The sequence below is a fragment of the Misgurnus anguillicaudatus genome, chromosome 1, assembly GCF_027580225.2.
Source record: "Misgurnus anguillicaudatus chromosome 1, ASM2758022v2, whole genome shotgun sequence".
In the NCBI taxonomy this organism is placed as follows: domain Eukaryota; kingdom Metazoa; phylum Chordata; class Actinopteri; order Cypriniformes; family Cobitidae; genus Misgurnus; species Misgurnus anguillicaudatus.
The window spans coordinates 16,713,406-16,728,950 of NC_073337.2; the positions used below are offsets into that span (position 1 = coordinate 16,713,406).

Consider the following 15,545-nt stretch of genomic DNA (forward strand, 5'->3'; position numbering starts at 1 on the left):
ACTTAGCTGGTGCTGCGTCTTATAGTCAGGTGCGCATTGTCAGTCAGTATGAATTAATTTTTACATTTATGAGGCAAGAGACAACATTACCGTCTACAACCGTGAGAGTCCGCCATATGCTGCTTTTGTATTTATTCAATGGTTCATTAATGTGCAATGACGGGCCTGCAGACTTCACGCTAGTTGGCTTGTTCGGTTAATTTAGCCTATTCAACCTTCCAGGTAAGTTCTGTATGCTATGGTTTATCGTTAAATTAACCAATTTCTTTTAACGTACAGACATCTACTCAGCCTGCTGTTCTGTCTGCTATTGTTTAGTTGAATAACTTGCCTTCCCAGTCTGTTCTTCGGCTAAAATAATTTTCTTATTAAACGCGACGTATAGTCCACTGTGACTTATATATGTTACTTTGTCTTAATGACGAATTTTTGAATGATGAGGTTTATACTCCGGTGCGGCTTATAGTCCGGAAAGTATGGTATGCTTTTTTATCTTATCACCTTACTTTCTGATTGGGTAATATTTTGTGCCACGTGACAATCTATAGCAGAAAAAAAGAAAATTTGGGGATATCCTCATGATTCTCTGTTCGAATATTATTCTTAAGCTGCGCTAAAAAAGTAACGTTTATAAACGTTACACCTACATATTAAAATCAATACCATATGGCAGGTATTTTTCTGATTCAATTAGTATAAAAAATTAATTTATTGATAAAAATATTAAAAATCCATTTCTCTGTAGTGGCATCATTGCTTGAACACGGCAGTCCTATTCTAGCTTTTATTAATTATTGTGTAGTGCAATCTATCAAAGTCCTTTCAAGGCAAGTTAGTTTACTACGCTGCCATCTTGGCAACACCCTGGTTAGCAGCAGTTTTCTTTTTAACAACTCCTAATTTATTGAAAACGGAAGAATGAAAATCTTTGTCAAGATTATAATTTACATTTCTCCTCAGCAATCAAATCTGACAGTGATATAATAAATTATGAACGATAAACGTTTTCCAGTCTGATCCAGTGAACGTGTAAACACACTTGCTATCAAAAAGCTCACTGATACTTTTAACTGAAAACCAGGACCATTTTACCCATTTGTTTTTCTACGAGTGATCCGTCTCTTTATACACTTGAATCTACATAAGTGGGCTGTGGGCGTTATCTAGTCAGCCAGGCCACCGATCCTCTTACTCATCCGCTCTCGCAGCATCACCAAAGTCGATCTTAAGTCGGCCCATGGCCCGAATGATGGCGATGATGGACTGGATAGTGTTGCTGTAGACCACAGCTTTGTACTGTTTGCACTCTTCCTCCGAGTATCCCGCCTCATGGATGATTCTAGAAAGAGAGAGAAGCGACAGGTAAATTACATCTGACTGGATGTCGGGCAAAACTTAAACTTAAAAAAAAAAAATTCAAGGCATAAACTTACTTCATTTGTTTGACTATTGTACTCTTTCCAGACTCCCCAGCACCTGTGAAAAAACAATTGTGTGAGAATTAGCTATATAACAACAATACTATTAATTAAAGTGTCTAGACTTAATCAACAAACAACATTGGATTTAATATATTCATAAGACCTGCAGAGAAAATAAATGAATCATTATAAACTAAATACAATGCGGAGGAGTGTCTTTGTGAATTTTTAATACCCCGTCGACTGATTTGCACAAAAGCTGCCTCTTCGGTAGTGAAACAAAAAAACAAGATTTTAGACACACTTTCGTTCTTTTATATGTTTTTGTTTTTTTGCTCTGCGTGTGAACTGTGGAATTAAGAAATAGTTTACACCAATAATAAAAAATCTGTCACCATTTATTCACACTTGCATGTCTCATATGCCATTTTTTAGGTGAGAGTAGAGAATGTTAAGCAGAATGTTCATGGTGTACATTTTCATTCACAAAAGGTTTGACATCAAGAACCTTCAGTCATGAGATACAACCAACATGGTCCCTAAAAACTGTCAATAAGGCATGAACTATTCCTATAAAACCAACCACATTTTTGTTGCAGACATCCACTGTGAAAAGCATCTATTAAGACTCAATTTAATGTATCTTTAGAAAGTCTAAGGCTCGGCTGTGAAAACCAATTTCCTGCATTTATTGGTTCAATAACAGCCCCACTAATAGAAATCTATTCAACCAGCTTATCTACTGGGATACCATTCCCTAGCACTCGGAAATTCACTGCTGTGTGAAAGTATGTGTGTGGTCTAGAGCTTCCCAATGGACACACAAAAGCCCAAAGCACTGGTCATATTACTCTGAACAGAACAACGGTTCTGTATGTCTGTAAATAACTTAAAGAGGAACACCAAGAGACTACAAATTGTTGCATTAGTGTTGCATAACAACTCAGGTCTGCTAAACATACACAGAGGCTGTTTACACCTGTTATTAAGATGCGTTTTGGGCGATCGGATCACAAGTGGATGACGCTAACCCCTCGTTCAGACAGCCAGCGACATTATCGCTGTGTGTCGCTTGTCTCTTTCAATGAGGCGTTTCTAAATCTGCTTGTGATAAACAAATGAGTACCATCCACTCCAGTAACTGACGAGAGAAGGATGACGTGAACTCCACTGCATCGTTCTTATTGGTAGTCGCTCCCGAAAGTCGCTCGACATTTGCATAAAGTTAAACTTTTCTTAATTTTCTCGCGTCGCTGGACACGCCCATATGGTCGCCAACGGTCACTGTCGCTCGTGTCGCCGGAAGTCGCCAGGTTTCCATTGAAATGAATGAGATTGCGTCGCTCTGCTACTGCTTGTCGTTGGCTGTCTGAACGAGGGGTAAGTGTAATACGGGGCGTTAGCGTTGACGCTTCCCATTCACTTTTAATGGGTGACGTCATGCGTTGCCGAACTGAATTATGGATCCGTCGGCGCTGCCCCACTGCCGTTGCTTGCGGCAGAAGTTGAACATTTCTCAACTTTTCAAGCGGCAATGCGTGTGTCTGCCAATCAGATTGCTTTATGCAACTAACCTAGACATAGCCAGCCAATTACATTTATGGAAGACCAGAGCATGTGTAGCAGCCACTGTGATTGGCTGTTGGCCAAGCTTCAGAAAAGCCTTCAAGCGTTAACGCTTTCGTCCCGTGTGAATGTACCGTAAACGAGGTGTAAATGTATTGCATACATATCACATACGTGATAACGAATGCAAAATTACCCCCGATTGTCAGTGAACAACAGCTTTGTGTAGTAAATGCCGCTCTATCTGAAAGCAGGTGATGGCGATTTACTACTAATTAAGGAACCTTAAAAATACCAGGTCTAAACGTAAATGTGTCTCTCTTGCCCACTTGTGATCCGATCGAACAAAACTCATCCCAATACCAGATATAAAAAGCCCCAAAGTCTCATGATAAACAATGCTATCCAGAGCCATGCGGTTGGCAGTTAAGCATAACGCTGTGCTCAATGTGTCAAAGACCAACATACACTCACCTGAGTCACCTAAAAGATTATTAGGAACACCATACTAATGTGTTGGACCCCCTTTTGCCTTCAGAACTGCCTTAATTCTACGTGGCATTGATTCAACAAGGTGCTGAAAGCATTCTTTAGAAATGTTGGCCCACATTGATAGGATAGCATCTTGCAGTTGATGGAGATTTGTGGGATGCACATCCAGGGCACGAAGCTCCCGTTCCACCACATCCCAAAGATGCTCTATTGGGTTGAGATCTGGTGACTGTGGGGGCCATTTTAGTACAGTGAACTCATTGTCATGTTCAAGAAACGATGAAATGATTTGAGCTTTGTGACATGGTGCATTATCCTGCTCAAAGTAGCCATCAAAGGATGGGTACATGGTGGTCATAAAGGGATGGACATGGTCAGAAACAATGCTCAGGTAGGCCGTGGCATTTAAATGATGCCCAATTGGCACTAAGGGGCCTAAAATGTGCCAAGAAAACATCCCCCACACAATTACACCATTGCATTAATGAGAATGAAATGAACAGGTGTTCCTAATAATCCTTTAGGTGGGTGTATACTGAGCCTATTGTGGGATTACAGTGACTAATCAACCACTATGAATTCAAGTGCAAAACAAAAATCTGTTCTGCCATTTTGATGCAATACAAGCAAGCAACTGTCCTGCCACAATATAGGACGCAGGTCCATTAAAAGAATGTACATATGTTTCTCTTTGTCCTTTTCCAATAACGGTTAGGCCCTGCTTTGCGTGTGTGTGCGTATGTGTGACTCCCTATTATCAGTGTCAATCATCAACCCAGCAGCTACCGTGGAAAACAAAACAGAATTTAATTTACATCTAACTGCTTTAAAGCGTTTAAACATTATTACACCTGTACAGAAGAATTTCCTGTGCACAAGTATCAAACCGCTGAAATGGAAAATGTGAATGCTTTACTAGTAGCACTAGTGAACAGCCCTGCGCCGTGCAATAATAAATAAAGCAATGGATAAACACAAAATGTGGCCACCAGAGGTTTAAGGTGCGAGCCAGCTTTATAATCCAACAAAAGCTGTGAACGTGTGATCGATTACACTCATATTGCTTTGTTCCTGTTAGACACATGTGATCACACATGCATGCGCAGGCGTATGCACACGCGCATGCCTCTCGTCACAGTGCCATAGCAACTGGTTCTCTGAACACGCTGCCAGAAAAAGCCCAGATACCTGATGAATGCTGGCCAGTGTAAAGCTCATATGCATGCATTTCCAGTCCATATTAGTCTTTGTAACTTGCTCTTTGCTTTCTGATTATTATATATTCCTATCATCAATGCTTTTGAGAGGTTGTGATCAGGCTGGTCATGGGTTATATTACATATGGATGCAATATAAGGTTTATCTTATTTAAGCTGCAACAAGTGACAAACGTTTTGTAGATTTTTAGGACTGACAACCACAAAAAATAGGCCTGATTAATTTGTTTTTGACCAAAGTTAACAAGCATTGTTAAAGATGGCACTTTGAGATAATTTTGTAAACTGCACTTAGTATTTACGCATTGTCTGGACCATCTGCGTGTATACGTGAGCTGTCTTGAGATATGGCTTTTTGGGCTTGCACTTCAGATGTACGCACACACAAATCTTCTTAAACAGCACATGAGTAGCGCTTCACATCTGTTTCACCTCAAAACACGTGCAAATGATAAACTTTCGTGACAGTGCCACAGCAGCCCGATCGGCACAGTGACATTTCTGACAACTGCCCCCCTCTACTATCACTCATGCTGGCCCCGGGCCATTGGGTTATCCTTATTGTCGAGCCCTGATTAATATAAACAAGTTAAACATGTTAAACCATTGTCTGACACGACACATGAAAACATACAGTGCAGTCTAGTGCATTTATGATGTATGAAAAAAGTGCTCACACTGTACAGCTTAAGCAATATTGTAAAATGATGTTTGATTAGTTAGCATTGATAAGCTAGTTTTTTCTCAATAATCCATCTAAAGAGAGACCAGCAAAAGGGTAGGGTGAGCAACACCCATTTCATTCTCATCTATTACCAGATGGCTAATTCATATAATTTCACACCAATGACTATTTTGTTTAAGGGTGGCTTGATTATTGCTTTTTTAAATGGTATGTTTTTGTAAGATTTACATTTTAATTAGCCATCTTGTAAAATACTTATTATGAATTTCCGTAACATTAGGTTGACTAAATATAGATTTAAAGTAATACAATTTAAAAAAAGCCATTCACAAAATTGTGAAATTTAAGTGAGTACTTTTTACACAGTAATTATGACAAGCATAACTGCCCAAGCCAAGATTATCTGCCAATTGTTATAATCTCAAGAAGACCAAACATCAGCCAATTCATTGGCCTGGATCACTAATCACTTTTCAATCAGATTCTGTTTCTGGCATGAGCCAAATAGTTCTCCACAAAAGAAGGCCTGCACTGGCATGTAAACATACCTTAAAGTGATAGTTTAGCAAAAATGAAAATTACCCCATGTTTTACTCAAGCTACCCTCAAGCTATCCGAAATGCACATGTCCATCATTTTTCAGAGGAACACAATTTGAGTTATTTTAGTAAATTTCCTGGGTCTTGCAAACTCTTCCAAATGCTTTTTGAGGCCCAGCATGGGCCTTGAAGAAAACAAGCCCATAAAAGTACATCTACCCTTCACAGATGTCATCCATATGCCTTAAGAGGGTTAAAAAAAAATCTGAGGGTAATTGACGCAATTTTGTAAGAAAAATATCAATTTTTAAAAGTTTATGAACTATAATAAGTATAACTCAGGGCTCCAGAGTCCAGACTAACTTTTTTTATTAGGAGCACAGTGGCCCCTAACTGAAAATTTTAGAGGCGCAACCAGAAAATTTAGGGGCACACTCTGTAAATCAACATGCTAACCAAATATTCAAATTTCTACTAATTTCCACTGTATTACTAATAAATACTTTAATGATATGCAGAAAGTACAATGTGCTGTTTCAAATTCAGTGTCACATCACAAAATAAAAGGTCAAATTTACTGGTTGCACATGTGCAACTGGATGTAAAATTCAGTGGCACACTCTCAAATTTTGGTGGCAAAATGACACCATTTGGTGGCAGTCTGGAGCCCTGTAACTACAAAATCACTTCAATTATGCTCGTCTGAAAGATGATGGACATATGCATCTCCGATGGCTTAAAGGCAGAGTCCATGATGTTTGAAAGCCAATGTTGATATTTGAAATCACCTAAACAAACACACCCCTACCCCAATAGAATCTGGACCTTCTGTTGATAGACCCGCCCCACACATACGCAACCCGGAATTTGATTTGATTTGATTGGTTATAAGTGTGTTTTGGTAGTCGGCCCGTCTTCTTTTCCAAAGCGTTTTTCAAACATCGTGGACTCCGCCTTTAAGGGGAAAATCTTGAGGTTATTTTCATTTTTTGCTGAACTATCGCTTTAATCTTACAATTTAGGTAGAAGTTGTTTCAGGCAGTAAGCTAACCAGCTACAGTGTGATAAATGACAACAAAAGTATAATGGCTGTGGATGAAATTATTTCCTCAAAAGACAATTACAAAAATCTCACTAAACGATTTGTATAACGATACATGGGTTGTGATGCAACATTGCGGAATTGTACCGTGTGCTGACATATTGGGATATTTCCTGTTTTACGATTATAACAGGATATCATTTTAGGAAAGGCATCATTGAGAACACACCACCAAATGCAAACCTTAGAATATAAATTAAATTTGTGACGCGCCCCTATGCTAGTACTTCCTGTCACTGTTTAAGTTCAAAGACAAGAAGAATTCTTCTATCAAAGTCTTGTATGATTTTGTAAGGGTTGGTTTAATGGTATTTCAAGCATTCTGACTTATTAACACAGTTATAGAGTTGTTTCCTCATGCTAAACGTAGGCAAAGTGTCAAAAAAGCAGTTGGGCTTGTTAAAGAATATTTCTGTGCCGAATTAACTTCGCCAGGGTTCATACAAGTTTCGGAAAGTTTTTTTTCGATTACGGGTCCAGCTGACGTTTCAGGGGTTTCTATACGCATCACTTTTTTATATGGGCACTTCCCCCAGAAAACCCCGCCTACCCGTCAATCAGCGGGAGACGCTAGAACTTGCAAACATCATATCACGCGACACAGATTTGTTTAATTTCAAAACTCAACAATGGCATGAAAGAAGTGTGTTTTTGGATGTAAGGAGAAGAAATCCATCCTTATGGAAACAATGGATATAGTTTATTATCCGGGGTAGCAGCTGTGTTTTGCGTGTGTGTTTGATGCGCTGGATTTTCCCAACCGGGTCATGAGTTGCATGCGGTAAGTAAGACTTCTGTCTTATTAATATAATATGCATGCGCCTATTTCCAACATGACACGAACATGTAGTGAATCAACAGTGTTATATAGTGTTGCATGACTCGTACTCACTCCTCCTGTGGTAGTAACTCCTCTTCTTCATTTTTTCGTACGTTTTCGGAAAGATTCGGTAAAGCTAATCTTTCTTTTATAAATGTGATTAAACTAAAGTCTCTTCGGAGATATAAAGGATGTAATAGTACTCTATAGCTACTCCAGATTAACATCAGCAATGCAGAAACAGCGCGTGTTACGTGAGCTTTAAAATATATATTAACATAGCATTTTTGAGAATCGATACAGTATTGCCAAACAAACAAACAAAAATCAAGATACTCACATGCATTAACATTTTCTTACACTCCTAAAAAAATATGATTCTTCTTTTTATCCACTTTCCCAGCACGAAGTTACGCAATCATTCATATTTATTTTGTTGTTTTGGCAAATACAAAAGTGCTTAAATATGCAATCTGACAGAAAAAATACTTTTTTCACAGTTGGATCTCTAGAGATGGAGATTAAAAATGTGACAAGTATCTTATAAGGTGATAATGGAGTTTATTTTCAGTCTCACACTTTCACATTCTAATATCAGAAACACAATTTTACTGCTGCTGTCTATCTTTTCAAAAAGCAGAAAAAACTAACACTCCAACAGTGTGCAGCTCGCTTGTTCTGTCACGCAGATGACACTTTACACTGAATCTGAACAATAAATACAACCTTAAATTTGATTTGATAGACTATGTGGATAAATGTACCTACTTGCAAACGCTGCAAATTTTGCACGAATTTCTTGTCCCGCAGATCTCAAGGGAATACTTAAAACTGTGCGTCATACCTCGATTTATTCAAATTATTTATTCATGTTTGTTGTTGTTTTTTTGCTAGGGTAATGTCAGATAATGTAACACAGTTGGCAGAGCATTGTCAGCAGCGCAAAAAACATGGTTTGATTTCCAACCAACAGGCATACTGATAAAAATATATAGTTTGAATGCACTAAAGTCACTTTGGATAGCATCTGCCAAATGCATAAATAATATTATGCCTCACAACTGCTGCCATAAATTTCTGTTTCAAATTTTCAATTTCCAATGACAACAATACTTAGTATTTATACGGTCAACAATCGATAACATGGTTACTACATATCCCTCACTGTGTAATATAACTCCAGTGTGTCTCAATACACGGACACCATGTGACAACTCTAATGCAACACTTTGTCCCAGTGCCCAGTGTTATTAGATTTCAGCCATCACACACACACTCGGCATTACATTACAGCCTTCAAGCCCTTCTGATAGACCTCACAAGCGGATACATTTTCATGTTGTGTTTTTGTATGCAAAATCTGCTACAAATCAATATGTGAAACTTCTCGACAACTTGAACATTTAGCGGCGGTTTCTTGGACATGGATTAGACTACTCCTAGACTAAAATAAATGTAAGAGCTGTCCAAACTGAAAACAACTTGCACTGACATATCTTAAAAGACATCAGTGCTCTTTGTTTTGCCTCCAAATGCACACAAGTAATGTTTTTAGTAAGGCATGTTTGTTAAAACAAGTTATATTTCATAATTAAACTAAGGCCTAGTCTTAAAGGGACACTCCACTTTTTTTGAAAATATGCTCATTTTCCAGCTCCCCTAGAGTTAAACATTTGATTTTTAGGGCGCACTCACACTATCCAAACCAAACCGCGCTCAGGCGCGTTTAACCCCCAAAGCCTGGTTCGTTTGCTAGTGTGAGTGCTCTGTTCCGCGCCCGGGCGCGGATTGGTTAATCGCGCCGCGGCCGGGTTGCAGAGGTGGGCCGGAGCGCGGTTCACTTGGGCTCAGGCGCGGAAGACGTCAGTTGCGCGACCACTCACCTTCATCTGCCTCCGTAAAAACCTTTTGATGCGTGCAGCGGGTTACGTGAATGTCCGCGCTGCGCACGTGACAGATCAACTAAGCAATATGATGGCATGTGAGAGGACTGTCTGTAATCGCGCACCAAACGACTCCGATTAAAAAACACAGACCTTTCATTACGGTGGGTTCCAGTGTTCAGTGAGAGCTTTACTTCCTGCTTTTTTCAAAACAATCGCATCTTAATGACGAAAGCGCGCCCGGACTCGGATCGATACAAGTACAGTGTGAGTGCGTGCACATGGGGGAGTAGGGAGGGGTGACATTCGCGCTGGGGCATGGTTTGGTTTGGATAGTGTGAGTGCGCCCTTACAGTTTTGGAATCCAATCAGCTGATCTGCGGGTCTGATGCTTCCACGTTTAGCATAGTTTAGCATAATCCATTAAATCTGATTAGACCATTAGTATCACTCTCAAAAAGAACCAAAGAGTTTCAATATTTTTCCTATTTAAAACTTGACTCTTCTGTAGGTACATTGTGTACTAAAAACAACAAAAAATTAAAAGTTGCGATTATATAGGCTGGTGTTGGGCGATATGCCCTATTTTGAGATCATCCTATCGTCAGCCTGTGAGATCGGCGATACACGATATTATCGGGGGGCGGGGCAGTAGTTTACTCATTTTTTTATTTGTAAATTTTTTACTCATTTTAACAAGTCACTTGATTGGTGGACAAAAAAGAACAAGAGCAACACCGTCATGACCGCAACCTTCTTAAAACTGATGCCATTAATGCGAGCGCGTCATTAAAACCCTAACCATGATTACTTAATAACTGTAAAAACTAGGGATGCACCGATAGGATTTTTTTGGGCCGATACCGATTTCTGCATCAAATTATTTTTACTGAACATGGATTGGATCTAATTCTGACCAACATAATAAGAGAGGCACAAATTAAGCTAAAACAAATATAATAAGACAGCATGACAACCTTCAAAGGTGGTTTTTGCTATTCAGCATTTATTTTATGAACAACATCAACTCATCTTTTACATATAATGGATTTCTTTATGAAGCTAATTAATAAACAATCGGTATCGGCCTTTCTCGTGCTATTGCCGATATGCAGATGGTCTCAAATTCATCTAAAATCGGCCGATAAATATCGGTGGCCGATACATCGGTGCATCACTAGTAAAAACATGCATCTGCGCACCCACAAACACCTGCGCACACATACAAACAATTCAATGCATTTGTTTAGTGCTGTTGCAAAAGACTAAACGTGTCAAGCAGTGGTGCTCTCGTGAGGTGCCTTTTTAAACGCATCGGTCCAGCGAAACACGATCATATTTTAAACAGAATCATATTTTAAACACGAGGGACCTGTTGCTACAACTCATTGAAATGCATATAATAAACAGGATTAATACCTAGTGATCTGACTTCCAACAGCGCAAGCTCTCTCTGCACGTACGAGAGAGTGAGAGAGGCGCCAATATGCAGCGGGTCATATTTTAAACAAAAAGTAAAGTTTGCAAATACATAAGCATTACTACTTTAGTTTATGTTTAGACTTCGGACAGACGCGAGAGCGCGTGCACGTGAGACAGAGAGAAGCGCAGCTGCTCATGTTGCGGCACGCTGGATTTAGTGCTAGAAGGAGTCCAAGACGCGCGCATTAAGTGCAGGTACGTGCAAAAAGGAATTCTCTCTTTATAAGCTTTCTGTGAAAAGTGAAGCCCACAAACCTTCATGCGAGGAAAAGCATGCATTGTGGATGTTAATGTAAACTATGATGATAATAATAATAATAATAACCATTCGCCAACTATCGTCATAACTATCGCCATGAAAGCCTGCCATTGGCGATATGTCTGAAGATCGTCGATACGCGATACTATCGTCTATCGGCACAACCCTAATATAGGCAGATATGGCCGTCATAATATCTATATCTAAAGTAGGGCCCTATAAAATCCGTTTTATTTTTTCCCAAATTCCGTTTTATTTTTTACCAAATTCCGTTTTCTCCGTTTTAATTTTTGCAAATTCCGTTTTATCCGTTTTAATTTTTGGAAATTATATTTTTTACCCTTTACTTTTATTTTAGTCATAAAAAGAGTGTGCCTTTAATGTTAATGATTAAAATGTAAATGATTTGGGGGAAAAACTGGATAACAGAATTACTTAATGACTATAAAATATGCATTTACACACGCACACGCGCGTGCGCGCACACACAACTCAATTCAATGCATTGTTTTTTAGTGTTGTTGCAGAAGGCTACAACAAGGTGTCAACGCAGTGGTGCCTTCAGAAGTGCCTTAAACACATCAATTCAGCGGAACGCGATCCATATTTTATACACAATCGCTTGAAATGCATATAACTTTACAAACATACACAGGATAGTGATCTGACTTAGGACAGCGTGATCACGCAGCTCTTTGCACGTGCGAGCGAAAGAGAGCGGCGCCATGATGCAGATGATTATATTTTAAATGCGAGGGATAGTTAGTTTGCCTCAGCTCGCTTGAAATGCATAAAACTGAACAAATACATGAGGATGTGTGTTCGCACTTCAGACAGATGCGTGAGCGCGTGACCGTGAGAGGTACAGTGAGACAGACATGGATGAGAGAGTGCATGTATCTTTGCGCTCACCGTGAACAGAGTGTTGACTAAACTTCCAAAATAACAGTTCTCCTGTCACATAAAAGTCATGTGAGACCTGCTCGGAACTAAGTGCTTAGCGTCGAATTTCTTATTTTTTTCGCTGATGAAAGCAGAGTCGTGGAGAGCCGCTTCGCCATGGTTTCAGTGTTTTGGAGGAGGTCTGAAACGACGGGAGGGGGCGTGTCACCCAGATTTACTTCCCCCGGTCTGCATTTCCCACAGACATACGTTCGTCACCCAAACAAAAACATAATTTTATTCAAAATATGTAAAATTCCGCAAAATTCCGCGTTAATACTAGATTCCGTGTTAATTAGCCAATTCCGCGATTCCGTCCGCGATTCCGTGATCGCGGAAATTATAGGGCCCTACTAAAGCTCTGTCTCTCATATTCAGGTTTATCCTGTCTGTAGGTTTGTGCATAAATTTATACCTGTCATTTTACATACTGCCCATTTTTAATGTAATGTATGCATAAATACAAAATACAATCCATACTATATCTTCAATAGTCTATAAAATTAATAACTCAATTAAAAACAAGATTCTGTCTATCAAGACTTAATCTGTTGTTATCCTCTGGGCATTTTCACTTTAACATTATTTACTTTAAATTGTCCATATTTGAAAACTGTGGTGAGCAGTTAAAAGCTATAGTGAGTGGCAAATAACTGCACATTTTTATAATCCAAAAACAATATAAACTGAAAAACATGTATACCATGAAATATTCCGTTACCGTGAAATAAAATGACTCATGGAATAGATTTTTGGTCATTCCGCCCACCCCTATCTGGCACCATTTCGGGCTTTTTTCAAAAAAAAAAACTTATCTAAATCTCGAAGATCGGATCGAACAATGATAATCGATTCAAGATCTTGAGAATCGGAATCGAATCGATTCTTGAAATTTGAATCGAAACCCAGCCCTAGTCCCCTGCCATTGAAAGTTACTAGGGGGACTATTTTTGGCTGCTGCGTAATAGCATTGCACCTCCTGCAGCCATGTTACAGCAGCAAAGTCCAAATTATTACGCCAGATAATAGTTCCTAGCCATATCTGCCTAGAAAATCATTACTTTAAATTTTCCATCAGTCTTAGTACATGATGTAATTACAGAAGAGTCAAGTTTTAAATATGAAAAATATCGAAACTCTTTGGCTATTTTTTAGCGTGATGCTAATGGTCTAATCAGATTCAATGGATTAGGCTAAGCAATGCTAAAAGTGGTAGCGCCAGACCCGAAGATCAGCTGAATGGAATCCACAAAGGTAAAAATCAAATGTTTAACTCTAGGGGAGCTGGAAAAGGAGCATATTTTCAAAAAAAGTGGAGTGTCCCTTTAAGCTAATCCCTGTCCAGGAAACCACCCCATAGCAAAGTATATGTGATGATATACGTAATGTGTTCCACTAGCTGCACACTGCAAAAAAAAAAACAGATTTTTATATTTTCTGAGGAAATATAAAATAACTTGTCCTGTGCAAAATCACTACCAAAATGCTAGGATGCTTTGAATGGTTTTAGTTTGTTGCTAGGTGTTTACTTAGTGGACAATTAGGTAAGAAAGTAAGTTAAAACAGCAAATACCCAATACGCTATGATATTATGGTGCCTAAATATGACTCAGGTCCTTCTTTAAACATCAAAGTATATAGGAGTTTGACACCCAGCAGAAAAGAACAAAAACTTTAACACAAGTCACAGAATTTGCGAATGAATGGGGCTCATGATCGGTTTGGTTACAAACATTCCTCTTAATATCTTCCTTCGTAATCATCAGTAGGGTTGCCGCGGTGACAGAATTTTCCCACCGGTTAATCGGCGCGTCACAAACCCGGTAATCCCGGTTTCACCGTGTGGGAGGGGCTTATAAATGCGCATGCAGACGTGCACATTTTACTTTCACTTTTGAATTACGCAACTGTTTAAATGCAGTGCTTGCGTACGCTGCGTTAAATCGCATATGAATTTGCGTGCAATGCGAGCGCAACAGCTGGTTTAATTAAGTGCTTGAGTCAATGTGTGCAGGTAATTCTCACAGAACCCGCCAGTCCCAAGCAGAGCAACCGGCTACTTCGCCATATAGCGCTGCTTGAATGATGGGTTTATTATTTTTCTTGATGAAAAACACAAGAACAAAACGATCTCGGTTATATTAAACATCATATATGTATATTATAACAACAACGAGTAAGCACGCGGCTTCTGTCATCATCTAGTCAGTCAGCTTGCCTCGCACACTCTGACAGGAATACATGAAATCTGACACGCTGCTCTGTGACGTGACGCGCGTTCAGCTCCGCTGTCAGCATACACACTCAGTTGTAAGCGTTTGCTCTCTCTAACGAAACTAAATGATTTAATTACACGAAAATATCAAAACGACGGTGATAGACGGTGTCGCGGTGGGCAAGTGATCTAACCGGTGAGAGGCTGAAGCACCGGTTATCACCGTTTCACCGACCATCGCGGCAAGCCTAATCATCAGAATAAAGAAATGTATGTTTGTAACATGAGAGTGAGAAAACGAAGACAGAATTCTCATTTTTGGGTGAACTAGTCCTTTAATAGTCATGTTTAAAGTAGGGCTGAACAATACATCGAATTTTCATCGTCATTGCGATATGAACTCACGCGATGAACACATCGCAACAGACAGCCTTGACGTGATGAATGAAGGGAAAACTTGAGCGCACGTAATAAACGTTTGACCTATCACGTTTAGGCCTGAAGACACATCCCTGTGTCCCAAACTGCATACTTCCATACTATATAGTAGGCGAAAAGCACTACTTCTCGTACTCTTTGTATACTATATAGTAGTAGGCAGTTTGGGACGCACGGATGGTTTGCGCATTCATGCTATTAGGCCAATCAGAGGAACCCCAAAGTCAGCTACGCTCAGATTGATTTGTGAGGTATCAGTTGCGATGCTGTGCCTGTTAGCAAAAACGATGGCGGAGGAAGGAGAGAAGAGTGAGGAAAATGTGTTGTCAGACGAAGACCTTGTGGTGAAAAGGAACAGCACTTCAGCTATATCATGGACTTATTTTGGATTTAGGAGAGATGACGCCGCAAACACAGGTACTGTGGAAGCGGTGATTCACATATTGCGTCTATTGCGCGCTCAAGTTCATTATTTCAAATGCAG

General features: G+C 39.5%; 1 protein-coding gene across 1 annotated transcript in view; it reads right to left on the reverse strand.

Moving 5' to 3' along the window:
* The window catches only part of gnai1 (guanine nucleotide binding protein (G protein), alpha inhibiting activity polypeptide 1), a 36,446-nt gene that overhangs the window by 12,008 nt on the left and 8,893 nt on the right, over window positions 1-15,545 (reverse strand). The window contains exons 2-3 of the mRNA XM_073867320.1: window positions 1,434-1,476; window positions 1,193-1,339 (exon numbers count right to left, since the gene is read on the reverse strand). Of these exons, the coding sequence (XP_073723421.1) occupies window positions 1,193-1,339; window positions 1,434-1,476 (190 nt within the window). The remainder of the gene's footprint in view (window positions 1-1,192; window positions 1,340-1,433; window positions 1,477-15,545) is intronic.